General features: G+C 45.9%; 1 protein-coding gene across 1 annotated transcript in view; it reads left to right on the top strand.

Annotated features, from left to right (window-relative positions):
* The first annotated feature begins 1,439 nt into the window (after window positions 1-1,439).
* TARS3 (threonyl-tRNA synthetase 3) overlaps window positions 1,440-17,459 on the top strand; it is a 64,072-nt gene continuing 48,052 nt past the window's right edge. The window contains exons 1-6 of the mRNA XM_046009745.1: window positions 1,440-1,865; window positions 2,820-2,885; window positions 3,541-3,737; window positions 10,361-10,484; window positions 15,136-15,257; window positions 16,833-16,950. Of these exons, the coding sequence (XP_045865701.1) occupies window positions 1,563-1,865; window positions 2,820-2,885; window positions 3,541-3,737; window positions 10,361-10,484; window positions 15,136-15,257; window positions 16,833-16,950 (930 nt within the window). The 5' untranslated portion in view covers window positions 1,440-1,562. The remainder of the gene's footprint in view (window positions 1,866-2,819; window positions 2,886-3,540; window positions 3,738-10,360; window positions 10,485-15,135; window positions 15,258-16,832; window positions 16,951-17,459) is intronic.

The raw sequence follows: 17,459 nt of genomic DNA, 5'->3' as shown, positions 1-17,459 counted from the left end.
AATTTTACCAATGTTGAAAGGCACCATAGTGCTAAGTACATAGACACTGGCATCAGATTATCTGAGTTTGAATCTCAGCCCTGTCCTGCAATGGTTGTGTGTGACCTTGGTTAAATCACAGCCTCTCTGGGTGCCTGGGTGGCTCAGTTGTTCAGTGTCGGCCCTCAACTCAGGTCATGATCCCAGAGTCCTGGGATCAGGCCTTCATTAAGAAGCCTGCTTCTCCCTCTCCCATTCTCCCTGCCTGTGCTCCCTCTCTCACTCTGTCTCTGTCAGATAAATAAATAAATAAAACAATTTTTAAAAGCCCCAAATAAATAAATGAATAAACATTATAAATATACATATGTAAATAAATATATATATTACATAATCTCTATATTATAAATAAATAATCTGTCAGATAAATAAATAAAATCTTTTTAAAAAGTCAGTCACTTAGCCTCTCTGTGATTCAGTTTATCCATCAATTTACTGGACATAATAATAGTATTTTTTGCTATAAGTACTAGAGGAGTTAGTAATTATCAAGAGCTGAAAACAGTGTTTGCCACATTCTAAGCCTTAACAATGTTAATAAAAATCAATTTGTGTTCCTCTTACAGGAAGGTTCACGCTCACAGTTACGTGGTATACAGGAATGTCGGTGGCGTTTGCCCTAACCTGCAGCGAGGAGCTAGCAATTGCCCGTGAGCTTTAAATTTCCTTAGAGATCTTCCGTTCCCCTTGGCCCCGCGGCCTCTGCTTGGTCAGCTTTGGCATGAAAGCCAAAGATGGTGGACTCTCAACAGTCACTTTTCAGAACCTCGTTGCAAGTTGGAAGGATGGTGACGGCCAGAAAAAGAGCCACGCTGGAAAATCTTCCCAAGATTTTGGACAATTTGCGTTTCAACCAACTCATGGTGATATTCATGGCTAGCCCCGAGGGCGCGGTCAGCCTTTTCAGTCCCCACGCCACTCTCCACGTCCTGACCACTCCGCGTGACCACCGCGCCCTGACCACCCCAAACACTGCACCCCAGCAGCGAGCCCAGCCTCAGCCCCAGCCCTGCACTCACCCCACCCCTCGCCCAGCCTCCTGGCGGCTCCTATAATCCAAGCCCTGCAGTGTCTTGCTCCACCTCTGCCCTTCAGGCCACCTCCCCGCGGCTCCTATAGTCCCCGCCCTGCAGTGAGCTCCCGCCCCTCCTCTTTTCGTCGCCCCGCCTCCCCCATCGCCCCGCCTCCGCTCGGCTCCTATAGTCCCTGCCCCGCAGTGTGCCCGGCTCTGCCCCTCTCTATTGCCCCGCCTCTCCTCCTCGCTCCGCCTCCCCGCGGCTTCTATGGGTCCAGCCCGCCGAGAGCCCCGCCCTCTGCAACTCCGCCTCCTCGCCTCTCCCATAGTCCCCGCCGTACAGTGAGCCCTGCCCCTCTTCTCCTCGTCGCCCCGCCTCTCCGTGACGCCCCGCCTCCACGCTGTTTTCTGTAGCCGGGCCGCTATCTCCCATTCCTCCCGGTGGCCACTGCCTCCACCCGGGCGACTGCCCGCTGAGCGGCGTCGGTGGCTTGGGGAGCCGGCGGACATGGCGGCCGAGGCCGTGGCTTCGCGCCTGGAGCGGCAGGAGGAGGACATCCGCTGGCTATGGGCGGAGGTCCAGCGTCTAAGGGACGAGCAGCTGAACGCACCCGACCGCGGCCAGGCGGAGGGGCCGTGCCTGACGCGGGAGGTGGCGCAGCTCCGGGCGGAGAACCGCGACCTGCGCCACCGCCTCTACAGCCTGCGACTGTGCCTCGCGGAGGAGCTGAGCCAGCAGGCTAAGCTGGAGAGCGCGGCGCCGGCGGCAGCGGCTGCGCAGGAGGCCAGGCGCGCAGCAGCGGGCGCGCAGGTAACGGGGCGGCGGGGTCGCTGCGGAGAGCGCGGGTGGGTGCCGCCTAGAGCCCGGGGTGGGCGGCGCCACCGGTGCGACGGTGTATGGGTGCGGGTGCTCCCGCCGGAAGGACGGGTGCAGCCGCGGCGCGCTGCAGGGCCGGAGCCTCACGGAGCGATGCGCTGTGCACCTGCCACAGCCCAGGGAACCAGTGAGGGGCCTGGACACCGTTTGGAGCCCTGTATTTCCAGCAGTCGCCGGACTGATTGAATGGTGTCATTTCTCAGCTTTTCCAGTAAATTGCCACGCATTTACTTCGGTAGCAGAAATAGCATTTTCCTTTCTTTGAAAAAAAAATGCTGGAGTGTTCAAAACTCACTATTTGCTTAGAAGGAAGACCAACAGCTACGTAAATAAACTCATTCACTCCGTCTAATGAATGGCTGGTTCTGAGCTATTTACGACAGGTGTTTTTGTTTTTGTTCACTTGTTGAGAGCTGTATATTTAGCTTTAGTATTTAATAGAGTGTTTTAAATATTTTGGTCCATTGAAGGACAAATTATTGTCGGGTAACATAATACATTTTCTGAAGTTCTAAAAGCTTTCTCAGACTGCGGGATGTTCTTGAGTTCTTTACCAAGGGTAATTGTGGTGCAACATCTTCCTAAAACAGTGTATTTAAAGTGCGGCAGCATTTTCCAGCGACATTGTGTTTGAAGTTTAGGGGGAAAAAACTTTAGAGAGCAAAATATGTTAAATATACTAAGCAAGAGTGTGTGAAAATGCACAGACAGGAAGGATGGAACCCCAGCAGATGACTTGCCCATCTAGAGTTTTAGGTGGTGGTCAGGGAAGCCCAGCGTCCATCGTGGGACACCTGCTGACTGCTGGCATGTCCCTCTCCTGTTTCCAGTGTGTTCCTTTTTCTCCACATTGGTATGAGTTATTTATAACTTACCTTTATTTCTCAGCCTCCTTCCAGTCAAACCCAAGAAAAGAATGCTAAAATGAAGGAGGAACGCAGGCCTGAGAGCGAGGTGAGTTGTTGCTACGGAAATAACGTAAAATACTCCATGTTATTTAAATATGCTGATACAGTTAATTGCCTGATTTTTAATTAAAACATAATTACTAATTAAATTGCGACACGAATACTATATTCAAAACCTTGCAAACCTTAGCTACCAGATGTCTTAACTTCGAGCTGAACCAGCCACAAAGAACCAAGACGAAGTACTTCTTTGTCTATTTAAGCTGAGATAGCGGAGCTTTTCTTTTGTGTTAAGGAAATTAGCCACCATATAAATCATGAAAACAAACCAGAGTAGGTCATGAGCATAAACACTTGACAGGAGCAAAGGAGGAACACCCCGCCTCAGGGGGATCAGTCTGGTTGAGATCAGACAAACAGGAAAGACAACTGAGAGTAAAGTGGGATGGCATATGGGTAGGTGGTGGATTGTGGAACTGTGCACACATGGGCCTTGAACGTACGGTAGAGGGAGATATGCTAGTTAGAAGAGGTAGGCTTTGAGCTGGACCCTGAGACATAAGGAGGTGGAAAGTGAATGGGAGGAGAGTTCAAAAAAGACCTGGGGTATGCAGAGAATGGGGTGAGCCTTAGTGCAGGTTGAACTGGTAGAAAAAAGCGGGCTGCGTATGTTAACCTTCTTGTATTCTAATGACTTTCAGGTGACAAATCAACCAGATTTTGTGAAGGAAAGATTGAAGCTGTTTGAAATATTGAAGAAAGACCATCAGCTCCCATTTGCCGTTGCTGATAAAAAGGGAAATACAAACAACATGATCACAGTGAGAGTGGTTGATGGGAAAACAGTGAAAGGGGAAGTCTGGAAAACGACACCTTATCAAGTGGCCGCTGAAATTAGGTAAACCATAGTTTGAAAAAGATAGTCATTATTCAGTATTGTGCCACAGCTTGGTAACAGTGTGTTCCTCAGGGACCATGAAAATAGTTTTTTATTATGTGAATAAATTAAATGTCATTAGTTTTTCCCATCTGGCTTTGAAAGAGGACATTTAAATAAGTAATTGAATACCAGGATAAAATTTCTTCCTCTTTAAAATGTCCATATTTTAAAGTTCTTATCTTTTTTTTAAGATTTTATTTATTTGTCAGAGAGAGAGAGTGAAAGCAAGAAGGGAGAGTGACAGGCAGAGCCGGTAGGGGCAGAAGCAGGCTCCCTGCTCAGCAGGGAGCCCGATGTGGGACTCAATCCCAGGACCCTGGGATCATGACCTGAGCCGAAAGCAGGTGACTGAGTCACCCAGGTGTCCCCATATTTTAAGGTTCTAAGAAAAATATATAATAGAGAAAAATGTATAATCTTGACAGGTCACATTACATTGACTTTATTCATCATCAAGATATTTCCATGAGATTTTACTGATCTTTCCTGGACTTGACTCCAAGTCTTCAAACCACGTTGGGCAGATCCATGTTTCCTTTTATCTCTGTGGAATAATAATGCTTTTCCCATTTACCTAACGAGGTTGTAAAAGTTAAGTAAAATCCTGCATATGAAAAATACTCTGAAAACTAAAGTGCTTCTAGAAACAAAACAACTTATTATAGATTGACGGAGTATGTGTTAGAGCTATTATCAACCCTGGAATAAGTACTTTGACTTTCCTAGAAATTAGATACATTAGTGAAGTTACATTATTTTGACCAATATTAATTCCCAGCATTAAATATAATTCTATGGAAGCTAGAGCTCAAGACTGCCATGTAAATAAACTTGTACTATTTAAAAAGCAAGTTTTTTCAACAATTGAAATCTTCAGATTTCCTTGGAAAACGATAATTAAAATTATATACATATATTTTCCATCCCATCATATCTTGCATTCTAATGGCCTCTCCCAACCTGTTCCCATGTTTTCCAGGAGAGATGAATAGGTGTGCTAGGAAAAAATGGAGTTTGAAGCAAAAATAAGTTTATGTTTCTTCATGGCAAGTCAGTTTGCATGTTGGCATATTAGAGACTGAGAAGTTCTGCACGAAAGAAACCTGTTCGAACTTGAGAAACAAAGTTATTTGATTATAGGATGGGTTCTTCATTGTGCCCTTAATTATCTGCATTTCCACAGGGTACCAGCTTACAAACCCCACAGTCAAGTTTCATGAGAGAGGGATTGCAGGAGTGTCTAAGAAGTAAAGTTAGCCAAAACCAAAAGATGAGCTGGTATATCAGGCAAACCTGGTAAGAAGAAAGCAGCCATCATAATATTACTATGAGACACCAGAATTCAGGACCGAAATCTTCCGATGGGATATGGAGGCTTATTGCAAAAAGAGACAAACAGTGTAATCCACAATGACTATTTGTCATGGACCTTTATGAGTTAAATAATGTAATGTCAGATCAGAAATACAAAATTATAGACACTCAGGTGTTGTAGGCTTTAACCTGTCCTTGGACAGGTTCTGGACAGATCACATGGTTAAACATTAGTTAGGGTTTACCTCCACTGGGCGGTGAACTTATTCGCTGCTCACCAATCTCTGGTCTATAGACAGAGATCTCTTGGCACCCGTGGTCTTGTTTTTGGCTCCTCAGAACCTTAATTATATGTGGAAATACAGTTCCCATATTCTGTAGGTAAAATGAAATCCATTAGGAACTCAGTAAACATTAGATGATAGCAAGACAAAACAAAATAAAACTTGAAATTAAAAAAGAAAAAAACCTCTTCAAAATAACTCAGGTAAAAGGAAATGAAACCCACAGAACTTTTAGAAAATAGTTTCATGAGAATATATATCAGAAATCTGTGGAATAGAGCTGGGGTAGTGATCAGAAACAGATTTGTAGTGTCGAAGGCTTTTCTAATACGAAAGAGGAAAAGGAAGCAGACTAAGAATTCAACTCAGGCGGTAAGAAAAAAGGTCGGAGCTCTAAAATAAATTAGAGAGGGCATCTGGGTGACACAATTCGTTGGGCACCAGGCTCTTGATCTCAGATCAGGTGGTGATCTCGGGGTTGTGAATGGGGTTCTGTGTTGGGCTCCTACTTGGAAAAAAAAAAAAAAGAGTAAATTAGAGAAAAGTGTTAAATGGAAAACCAAGTAGGTAAGGGTTCAGTGAGGTGACTGGATATAAAATAAATGAGAAATTACTAGCTTTATTAAATTATACTGCCTCTTTTCTTGGGTAGCTGAGAGTTGATTACGTAGATGATTATTCCTGCTCTGGGGGAGTCTGAGCATAACAGGTAATGTGGAAATCATTAAGGAAAAAGAAGAACAAATTCAAACGGCACACAAAATAAAACACTGAAGAAAAATGGCTATGTGTAAAAATGACACATAAAACGGGAAGTGACAGATGTGAAAAAAATGTACCCTATAAAACAAATGATTGCTCTCTAAGTGTTTTTCAAATTAATAGGAAAGAGATGGAAACTTCAACAGAGGAACAGATTATCTTAGAAGTGTAAATGAAAATTATTATGTGTTCTCGATTTGTCTAAGGTTTATGAATAGCAGTGAATATTGATACAGTCTTGGGGAAATGGTACTGCTGGAGGGCAGATAAGTAGGTCCAGTCTCTTTCAAACCTTTAAAGCTGTAAAAACATCCAGACCCTAAGTCTTGGACCTAGTAATTGTATACATAGCCATTTATCCTAAGGAAATACCCTTAGGTAGAGGGCCGCCTGGGTGGCTCAGTCCATTTAAGCGTCTGCCTTTGGCTCAGGTCATGATCCCGGGGTTCTAGGTTTGATCTCCGTGTAGCGCTCCCTGCTCAGTGGGGAGCCTGCTTCTCCCTCTCCTGCTTCCCCCTGCTTGTGTGTGTGCTCCTTCTCTTTCAAATACATAAATAAGACCTTTAAAAAAAGAGAAGGAAAGAATATACCCCTGTAGAAAAAAGGGGCAAAGGACATTTCATAGTAGTTCGTGAAAGAATTGTTCACAGAATGTGGTCCCCAAACCAATAGCATGAGCATTACCTGGGAACTCAGAGGAGCAAATTCTTGGGCCCTGCTCCACGCCTCTCGAATTAATTAGTTTCTGTGTTTGTGAGCCCCTCCAGCAGTTACTGATGCAAGTCCAAGTTTAAGAACCATTGAGTTAGGCTACACTGCTATTTCAAGAGACCCCCACCCGAAGACCATTGCTTGAAAACGTAGACATCACATGCTCTCATATGACAGTCCAGAGATGACCAGTCCAGGCTGGTGGACATCTCTGGTCCATGCAGTCATTTATGGACCTGGGTTCCTTCTGTCTTGTTGATCTTCCATCCTCTTCCGGCTCATCTGGAAGCTGAGTTCATGGACTCATGGACTCACTTGCAGGCAGGGGGAAGACAGCTGAGGACCAAGGATGCTTTGAGGGCCAGACCCCACAGCAGCACACTTTGATTTTCTCTTACATCCTATTAGCTCACCTTTAGTCACCTGGCCACCCTAGCAGTAAGAGAGAAAGGGAAATGTTGCCCCTACTTGCCGGCCACATATCCAGCTAAAGCATTCTCCCCATGGAAGAGGGCAATCCTGGTTTAGGGGACAATGTCTGCCACAATGTGCCCCTGTGGCATCCAGGAATCCATGAGATCCCTTTTTCATCATCCAGCACACTTGGTCCCTCCCCAGGCGAGACGGCTCTAGGTCCCATCAGCTGAAAGCGTGGGATTTCCAAGTGATGTGCAGAGCACCCCATGAGGCTGGTCCCTTACGCTCAGCAACAGATAAGCTGGCAGACAGGGCTGCCCACCCCACATGTATATACAGTGGTGGAATACACAGGAAGCCACCACGATTGAAGTGTATCTGGAAGAAAGAGGAAGGAGCACTAGGGGATCAGGTAATGTAGAGAAGCCGTCAGATCCCGCTGGCAGTGATGGGTCAGCCCGACTGACCGCCCTCTGTTTTCTGGTCCACAGTACCCCAGAGGCCCTGATTTTGCTCTTTGGGAGGTTCCTCGTTGTCCATTATCCTCATCAGCCACATCTGAAGTACAGGGTTTGTCCCCGAGGCTGTATCCAGACCCTGCTGGTGCACACGTGGGGGCTCAGAGCTCCTTTAAAGGATCTCACAGTCACAGGTGTTTGTAAGTTGGGCTTGTCCTTTGGCAGTCCCGATCTCTCCAGAATAGTAGGCTTCTGGGCTGTTTGCTTCTAAATCAGCTCCACGTGAACTGATCTTGCTTAAGGAATTCTTCTACACAGAGACTTCTCACCCTTTTTTTCCCTGGCTTTTGGCTTGGCTCATTCCTCTGTCCCTCAGTTTAATGGCCTGAGGTCCCATGAAACCACAGGCTGTGGGAGGGCAGCACCCTTACTCTGATCCCTGCAGTGGGCCTCGCCCCTATTGTCAGTCTTGACGTGTGGCCTTCGAGAATGTCTGTCCTGCCATTTGGGACGAAAGACTGTTTCTCCAGTCTGGCACATCCTCACATTTCTGGACTCTTAGTCAGTTTGGATTACAGGCCACAGGCAGAGCCTCTCTTGGCAAAGTCCTGTCCCTTCCATCTCCGCCTGCAAACTGAATACTTCTCACCTGGGCTGAGCTCGGTGCGGTGGTATTTTGCAAAAGCTGCAGTAGCTGTCCAGCGTTTACCAACATTCTGCCTTTCTATGCCTGCTTCCTTTTGTGCTGCAGGCTTGTGAGCCCCTTAGTTTGCTTTCAGACTTTACCAAATACGTTCTCAACTATTGAATCAAATATCTATCAATATTTGATACTTACCAAATATCGAATACCAGATGATGCCACGGCAAGGGGCGTTGGCTTTCCACATCTCACTGCCCATGTGCTAAGCTAGTGCCACGTGTTTTGGTGTTCACCTCTGTGTCCTCAGTCTTCTGTATTAGTTAAGATCAGGCTGAGTCACTGCGACAGAGGCCACAAAAAATTCAGTGGTGTAAACAGGATCAAAGTCTTTGTCCGGTAGCAGCCTGGAGGTGCGTGGTGCCGGCTTGGCAGGGCAGCACTCCTCTCCATAAGTCATCTGGAAACCTGAATTCCCTCCGTTTGGTTGAATCATCAGTATGTACATTCCGTGTCGCGCTGTCTGCATGGTCCTGGGGAACAGTGCGCATGCACCCCATGGTGTGCAGAGGGCGGGGAGGGGAGGGAGAGGGGTTCTCCAAGGTCTTAAGGCTGAGATGCGGAAGTGCTACAGGCCACTTCCGCTTGCATCCAGTTGCTTCCAGACCTAGTCATGTGGCCCCATCTGGCTGCAAGGAAGGCTGCAAACTCCTGCCCAGGAAGGAGGGAAAGGATTTGAAGAACCGTTAGCAGCCTACACAGCCATTAAAAATGAAAATAAAATTCTACTACATTAATAACAGTAGCTAGCATTTAGTAAGAAGTTTTCATTGTGAGTATGGCCTTATTTAATCCTTAGGATAAATGGATGAGGAAGGCTCCTCTAGATCCCCATTTTACAGATGAGAAAGCTGAGGCTGAGAGTACACTGTTCAGTGTTCAAACCCAGGCTGGTCTGACACCGGAGCAGGTGCTCTTACACCACAGCTCTGTACCGCGGCTCACCTTACAGAAATGCAAGTTCAAACATCATATTGGAAAGAGGACACGGTCTCATAGTACCTGGCATTATGAGGAGACAGAGAAAAGGTATCCTTGCCCCTTCCCCCGGTTGGAAAATTTGGCAGACTATTCCAACAGAGGTTATTAAAGCACATCTCCCTGACCCAGCAGTCTCACTTCAGGTATTTTTCCTGAGGAAATGACTGGGAACTAAGATGTGTGGCCAAGAGTGTTCACTGCAGTGTTATTTGTCCCCAAACAAAACAAAGCAAAGCAACCCCCCCCCCCCAAAGAAATACCCAAAATGCCCAGCCACAGAGGATTCAGTAAGTAAGTCTTACTAGTGTGTTTCTCAGGTGTGTCTGTTGTCAGGCAATATGTGTGACTTTACTGAGTTTAAAAAATACGTTACCAAATAACATATCCAGACTTGTACTATTACTAGGTCTTTATATTGATATATATATTTATCAAAAATTGTGATAAGGCATACAACAAAATGTTAACAGCAATTTCTGGGTGCTGGGATTGAGGGTGGGTATTTTTTCTTCTTTGCTTTTCTGTGTTTTCCTGGTTCTTAATGTGTTGTTTTTGTCAATAATTTTCAAACAATAAATGTGTGTGGGGGTGTGTGAGAGAGAGAGAGAGGGAGAGAAGGATGGGTGGATATAGAAAAAAACTAGAAAGACAGTTACTAAAATGTTAGGAATAGTTATTTCAGGTTGGTAAATTCAGATGTGATTTTTATTTTGTTCTTTGTGTTTTCTTTTTTCCAAGTATTGTTGTTGTTGCTGTTGTTTTTTTACGGTGGATGTGTACTACTTTTGTATTTAAAATAAATGTTACGAAATAAAAAATCTGTTCTGTTAGTTTACATTTGTACTTTCTATTCTCTTAAGAAAAAAAACCCTGGAGATTATTCTGATCTTTTGTTTTAATGAATCATTGTGGAATGTGATAAGGTTAACTCCCAAGTGACTTTTCTCTTACTAGTCCAGAACTGGCTGGAAGCACAGTTGTAGCCAAAGTAAATGGTGAACTGTGGGACTTGGACCGTCCATTGGAAGGAGATTCCGTTCTAGAGCTGCTTACATTTGATAACGAGGAAGCTCAAGCTGTAAGTATTTAAAATCCAATCAACAAAACAAGCTTTGTTTGTATTATAAATGATATTATGCATGAAGACACATATTGAAGTCAAGAATGATGAGTTTTGTAACCTTCTAAGACTTAAAATTTGTTTATTGGTGTTTAGTATGTATTTCATGAGTTTCTATGGACTGAGTAAGTACAAATATATATCAGCTTTTAAAGAAGCCCCTATTTATCATTTTTTAAAATAATTGTTTCCTAATGCTATAATGCTTTATTTTAAAATCAATGTATATTCCAAATGAAGTTTAATAGATTCTTAAAAATGGGTCTACTTTATAATACAATATGTGTAGGAGAGTTTGAAAATATTACCAAAACTCAGATATCCTTTAAATAGTTATTAATGCACTATTCCGTAAAATAGACACCAGATTTTCATGTAGGTCTCTGATATGCATCGTTACCTTGACTTTGTAGTTTTCTCTTCATGCAGCCCATTATCCACCTAAAACCTAACCTATTAGTTTAGGTTACATTAATCTTGAAACTTAGGCTAAATTTCTTGATTTATTAACCCAAACTTATAAGAAGCATATTATTATTACTTTTCCTTTTAAAACATGTGAGGTATAATAATCCAATTGTTAAATAATACAATATTAATAAAATCACATTTAAAAGTGATTCAAAAAGAGCAATTTTTAGAAGAAATACATAGCATATATGTGTTATTTAATTTTTCTTGAGAGTGTTAACACCTGTCTCTTAACTTCATCTTAGATGTCATCCCTAGTCTTTAAAAATTTATAAATTCCCTCAGTCGGCTGACTAGCATCTAAGGCCTTGGAGGCATGCATAGGCACTATAGGGCTGCAGTGGACCAAGCCTGGAGACTCCCACTTTCAAGAGTTTCAAGAGTTTACATTCAGTGGGAAGAGGTAGTAACCAAGAAAACAAACAACTAAAGGTTTCAGATAGTGTCAGTTTCTGGAGAAGTCAAACGGGGGCTGGAACCAAGAGCCGCCATGACAGCTGGCATGGCAGTTAGTTTTGATCCTCAACTAAGGCCCCAGATCCCGCCTGAAATCCTTCCTTACACCTTTGCACACTGGCTGGCTCTTGGTTTATCTGCACGTGTCGCTCCTGAGACTCTTGGAACTTTTTCAATCTGCCAGGTCCTGGGATGGTAGGGGATGGACGAACTACCAGCTTTAATGTTCTGTGGAGATGTGGGCCTCTTTGGGGTTTTCCCTCCTTGCATTCAGTGACATCATGAAAAAGAAAACACTTGTTATCATGGGAATCCTTCTAGCAGGCTCCTCTGCTTGCCATGCTCAGAACATGGTATCTGACATCAGATTGTAGGGTTTCCATAAATATGTGTGGTTGTTGATGCAAATGATAATAGGTAAACGCATTCACCAAATGTTTATTTGCCAAACAATTACCGAGTGACCCTGGCCCCTCGAGTCCCCGGTTACCCTAGCACCCAGGTAGGTTTTAATCCCTGTTTTACAGATGAAGCTCAGAATGGCGAAGTAACTTTTCCAAGATCTTGATGCTTCTTTTAGTAACAAAGATTTTTGTTGTTGTTGTTCTGGGAATTTATTTTCCTGTTACTATGGACATATTAAGATACCGAACATAAAGCAACTTATGAATATTTAGCACATATCCATGAAAAAGAAACCCTATAGCAAAGCAGATCTTGAGGGGCGCCTGCATGGCTCAGTGGGTTAAAGCCTCTGCCTTCATCTCAGGTCATGATCTCAGGGTCCTGGGATTGAGTTCCGCATCGGGCTCTCTGCTCAGCAGGGAGCCTGCTTCCCCCCTCTCTCTGCCTGCCTCTCTGCCTACTTGTGATCTCTCTCTGTCCAATGAATAAATCTTAAAAGAAGAAAAGCAAATCTTGAAAATTCAGATCTAAAACAATGAGAAATTAATGATTTTTTAAAAGCATTTTTTGCCTTATGGAAAAATTTAAGACCTTTTATATTGTAAAAGATGATTCTATTTGTAAGACTAGTTAGAGCATAATATAAGGTACAGAAGAAACTCTTGCTGCTCTCGAGATAAGTTCATACAGAAAAATGACAGGAAGAATATTCACGTAAAGCTGATACATACACAGAACAGAAACAAGGGGCATTTTATAAGATGGTAACAGCTTGCAAGTTGAAAACATAGCTAATGGTATTTCCTTTTGTAAGCATATTGTCCAGTAAAAGAATATATGTAGGTGTTTATAATTCTGCTTTAAATCTTCGGGGGAAGTCCCAGGGAAACCAGTGGTAGTAGTTTCTTCCTGTCCCTCAGGGCTTGGATCGGGCTTCGCTGCCCATTTCAATGGCCACTTCTCCCCCACCCCCCACCAATCCTCTGGATTCTGTCAGCAGAAGTGACAATGACCCATGCCCTTCTTTTAGGGTCTTTCATGCCACCATTCCTTTCCTGGCTTCATTCCCACCCTTGGTTCTTTCTCAGTCTCCTTTGCTGGCTTTTTCTCCTTCATCTGCCCGCAGAGTGGAGAGTTCCCCGGTGCTCGCTCAGAGCACCCTCTGTCTTTAGATTCCCGTTCCAAGCTGCCCTGTCTGTTCACGGTCCGCTGTCCGTTCTTCTGTCTGTAGCTAGACACATCTCAGTCTTGTGTACACTGCTGCCCGTGGGATAGCTCCATCCAGAGAGATCGTACTGGGATCTTCAGCATGGCCACGGGGGAACCCTTGATTGCGGCCCCAGAATGGATTTCTTCCCTGTCTGCCCATCTCAGGGTACACCTCCATGCCACACCTGGTGGCTCAACCTGGAGTCTCGGAGCCTGTGTGTGATTACTGCCTGCTCCCTCCACACCAGTCTCGAATTAATTAGTAAGCCATTACTTTCCTGCCGTGGCTTGAATCTGGCCACTTTTCCCATCTCCACTGCCACTGTCCGAGAGTCTACGATGGCATTATTCTAGCACAACCCAGGAAAACTGCCCACCTGCTGTCCTGTTCCCCTAAAGTCCCTTCCTGTACTGCTACCAAATGATGTTTCAAAACGTAAATTGAATGATTTCTTTTCTGCTTAAAGCCCTTCACTGCATCTCATTGCATTTAGAGTAAACTCAGCCTCCCTCCTCCCCAGCCGCCTCCCCTACCCCAGCTCCGCCCCAGGCTTGCGTGGTTGCTGGCCCTTTCTTCCCTCTGCAGCCTTTCTCAGGCTACCCTGCTTTGTCCCTTACATGTTAGCCACGCAGGCCTTCCTGCCTCCCTGTACAGGCGGAGCCTTCGCTGTTCCTCTTCATGACAGTGCCCTGTCCATCTCCCCTTAAATGTTCTTCTCACCTTGTGATTATGCCCTTGACCTAGTTTGTTGATGCTTGTCTCTCCCACACTGTGCTGCAAACTGCATGAGGGCAGTGACTCCTTTTTCACTGTTGTATCCCCGGCACCTAACTCAGTATTCGGCTCAACAAATATCTAGGTGTGGACAACGCATCAAAGAAGAGACTTGGGTTCATGTTGACAGTTACTCTGCCCTCCCGGCACCATCCAGAGCAAAGGGGCTGTGTCCAGGGACCGGCACTCTGGGGCTGTTTGAAGATCCTACCCCAGCCTAAGGCTGCGGGTTGGGATTGCACGCAGCCTGCCCAGCCAGCCAGTTACCTCTGTTTCGATCGATTTTACTTGTCAAACAGCTTTCTCATTGTAATGTTTCCTATTTAATAAGGGAAAGGAGGGGCTGCCAGGGGACTCCACTGTCTTGCTTCTTTGGCACCTATATTTGGTGACTTCGGTTAGCTTTAGTTTATCCATAAGCCATCCATTCCTTGGGCATTCAAAACCGGATTCAAAACCCAACTTTCCGACCTTGTAGACCTGTAGAGCAGCCCAGGGTCGGTGGTAAAAGAACTCACGTGTGGGCTGCCCGGGGCTCTCAGGCAGCCAGCCGACATTCCCAGGCCACACTCATCTCCCTCCAGAGCCATCTTGTCAAAAGCCGTTCAACCTGTGAAGACTGCCATGTAGACGCAAGCTACTCTGGTCCTCCGCATTCAGCTTAGAGGCTGTCCCTGGTTTCAGAAAGGGAAGGAAACTGGTGTCTGTCACTCCTCGCTTCCCTCCATACTAGGCTGAACTCCACACTGGGCGGCTACTCCGCTCAGCGTCCCAAGCGGGTGGTGGAGGCTTTCACGACCACTCTGAGAGGGAAGACACCCAGAAGTGGTTTCAGACCTGTGCTTACAGCTGCGACTCAGGACAGCAGTTCACACTACCACCCAGCTTGTGGCCCTGGTGCCAGGAGCTCTCAGAAAGTGTTCTCTTCAATAGGGGCATTAAAGCACTTCTTTTTCTTTTTTTTTTTTTTAAAGATTTTTCTTTACTTATTTGACGAGAGCACAAGCAGACAGAGCAGCAGAGGGAGAGGGAGAAGCAAGATCCCCACTGGGCAGGGAGCCCCATCTGGGGCTCAAGCCCAAGACCCTGGAATTGTGACCTGAGCCAACGGCAGTCGCTTCACTGACTGAGCCACCCAGGCACCCCCATTGAAGCGTTTCTTTTCAGACTGATGTTGCTCGGTGTCTTGGCATTTGTCCCCTTGAAGGGGATCCGCTTGCTTCCTCGTGTGATGGGACTGGCAGTTTTCCATGCCGTCATTGCGATAGCCGCTGGCCTCTGTGTTCCCCGCAGGTGTACTGGCACTCCAGTGCTCACGTCCTCGGGGAGGCCATGGAGCTCTACTACGGAGGCCACCTGTGCTACGGTCCACCCATTGAAAATGGATTTTATTATGACATGTTCATCGGAGACAGGTAACACCACTGCAGAGGCACTTCTGAAGGCATGCGTGTATCATGGTTACATATTAATTTAGCGAATGTGTCTATGTTCTGTAACTTGAGTATAGATTGGGTATGTTGGAAAATTATTTTTTTATGAGTTTAGATTCCAGAGAAGCTTCTCCAAATTTCTTCTTTCTCTCCAAAAGGAAGTGATACACCATTTATCTCACATGAGACCTGCCAATGCCTAATACTAACTTAAGAACAGGATCTCAAATGTAATCCCCAGGGAGTGGTCGGTTCAGTTTCTGCTCCATGAGAATGAAGGGCACTGCCCACTTTGGCCAGACATCTCACGCAGATAAGTACCGGGCAGAGGAGGGCACAGAGGCCTCACCCTCGGTAGGTCTGTGCTTCAAATCTAGCCACAGGCCCAGCTCCAGCCCACCAGCTGCATCCCCATGGCTCTTAAGGACTAAACGCCAAAGCTGAAACCTGAGGGCCTTCCCATTTCTGTCCCTCCCTCAAGCCAGTTCTTCCAATTCCGTCTCCTAAATAGTTCTCCCGCCCTCCCCTCTTCCTTTGTACTTCTGCCTCATGTAGACCCATGATGTCTCTTGCTGGATGACTTTGGCACGTTTTGTCCTTAACTTTGACCACCGCCCTGAGCACCCAGTACTCATTCAACAAGATTTTCGGATCGCCTATCCTGTGCTCTGTGCTCGGTGCTGGTGATGCAGCAGGGAACAGATTAGTCTGTTCCCGTAGAGCTCACAGTCTGGTTAGCTTACACAAGAAACAAACTAACAGCCATCTGCTATCAGGGGGTGAGGAGTGGTAGGGAGGGAAGGAAGCCAGGTGGGGGGAGGTGTGTGCCGTGACACGTGGTCAGGAGAGGGGAAAGTGGTGCTGAAGCAGGGACCCAGATGGAGGAAGGGAGCAAGTTCTGAGGCTGTTGTGTGTGTGTGTGGGGGGGGGGGGTGTATTTATGGACATTTGGGGGAAGAACATTCTAGGCCTTTGGGACCTCCCTGGGCTGGGCCTATGCCCGGCTTGTTTGAGGAAAGGCAAGGAAGCCCGCGTGGGTGGAGGGGAGTGAGGGTAAACCAGGGAACAGGTGAAGGGGGTCAGCCTCTGGCTCCCAGAGGCCCATTCCCTGCGAGTGCCAGACTGGACCCTGCAGCTCACGCCCACAGATCTGTCCCCAGCCCCGATTCTGTAGTCACTGAAGGCGGGGATTTGTGGGCACTTACTACGGCTCTTTTGAACAAAAGTGTCGATGCATGAAGTACAAGCTGGACCGCACGAAGAACAGGCCTCAAAGGAGCTTACAGTGTAACCTGTGAGGATCCTAACCGGACTTTTCAAATTGCAGAGAACTGCGGGCAAATCATCTCCTCTGTCGGGGGCCTCCCTCAGGATTCTTCTTCCAGCAGTGAGATGATCTGCCTTGCCCGTGGTCGTCTAACTCTCTGTAGGCCTAGTGCGGTAAAACACAGAATTCCTCAGTGCAGACAGCGTGTTGCTAAGTGACAACGGTCCACAGAAAGGACATCGCAGGAGGCTGAGAAATCTGTGTTGACCCTCCCTTGCTCTTCTTTTTAGGGCGGTGTCCAGCACGGAACTGTCAGCCTTGGAGGACATCTGTAAGACCATCATCAAAGAAAAGCAGCCTTTCGAAAGACTGGAAGTCAGCAAGGAAGTGCTCCTCGAGATGTTTAAGGTGATTTCGGGAAACTCTTTAGAATAAGAAAACCTTTTGCCGGGAATATTAAAAACGATTAGTTGACATAGACAGCTTTTTTTTTTTAAACAGATAATTGAGTGTTGCCTGCCACCTTGTTCAGACAGTTTTGCAGCCTACTGTGAGGTGGTCCCTAGTCACCCAATGTGATATGTCCCTACTGAGTCCCGAACATTTTATTTTATTTTATTTTTAAAAGATTTTATTTATTTATTTGACACAGAGAGAGAAAGATCACAAGCAGGCAAGACAGGCAAGCAGAGAGAGAGGGGGAAGCAGGCTCCCTGCCGAGCAGAGAGCCCAATGTGGGGCTCGATTCCAGGACCTGAGATCATGACCTGAGCCGAAGGCAGAGGCTTAACCCACTGAGCCACCCAGGCGCCCCCAGAACATTTTAATGCGGATATATGTAGGTGGAAGACCAGCTGAATAATGTTCATGTGTGTGTTTATAAATGAGATTAATTTTGGGTGTTGTTAATATTCTGA

The sequence above is a fragment of the Meles meles genome, chromosome 6 (assembly GCF_922984935.1).
Source record: "Meles meles chromosome 6, mMelMel3.1 paternal haplotype, whole genome shotgun sequence".
In the NCBI taxonomy this organism is placed as follows: Eukaryota; Metazoa; Chordata; class Mammalia; order Carnivora; family Mustelidae; genus Meles; species Meles meles.
The sequence above is the reverse complement of the archived record's forward strand: the minus strand, read 5'-3'. Positions and strand labels throughout refer to the sequence as shown.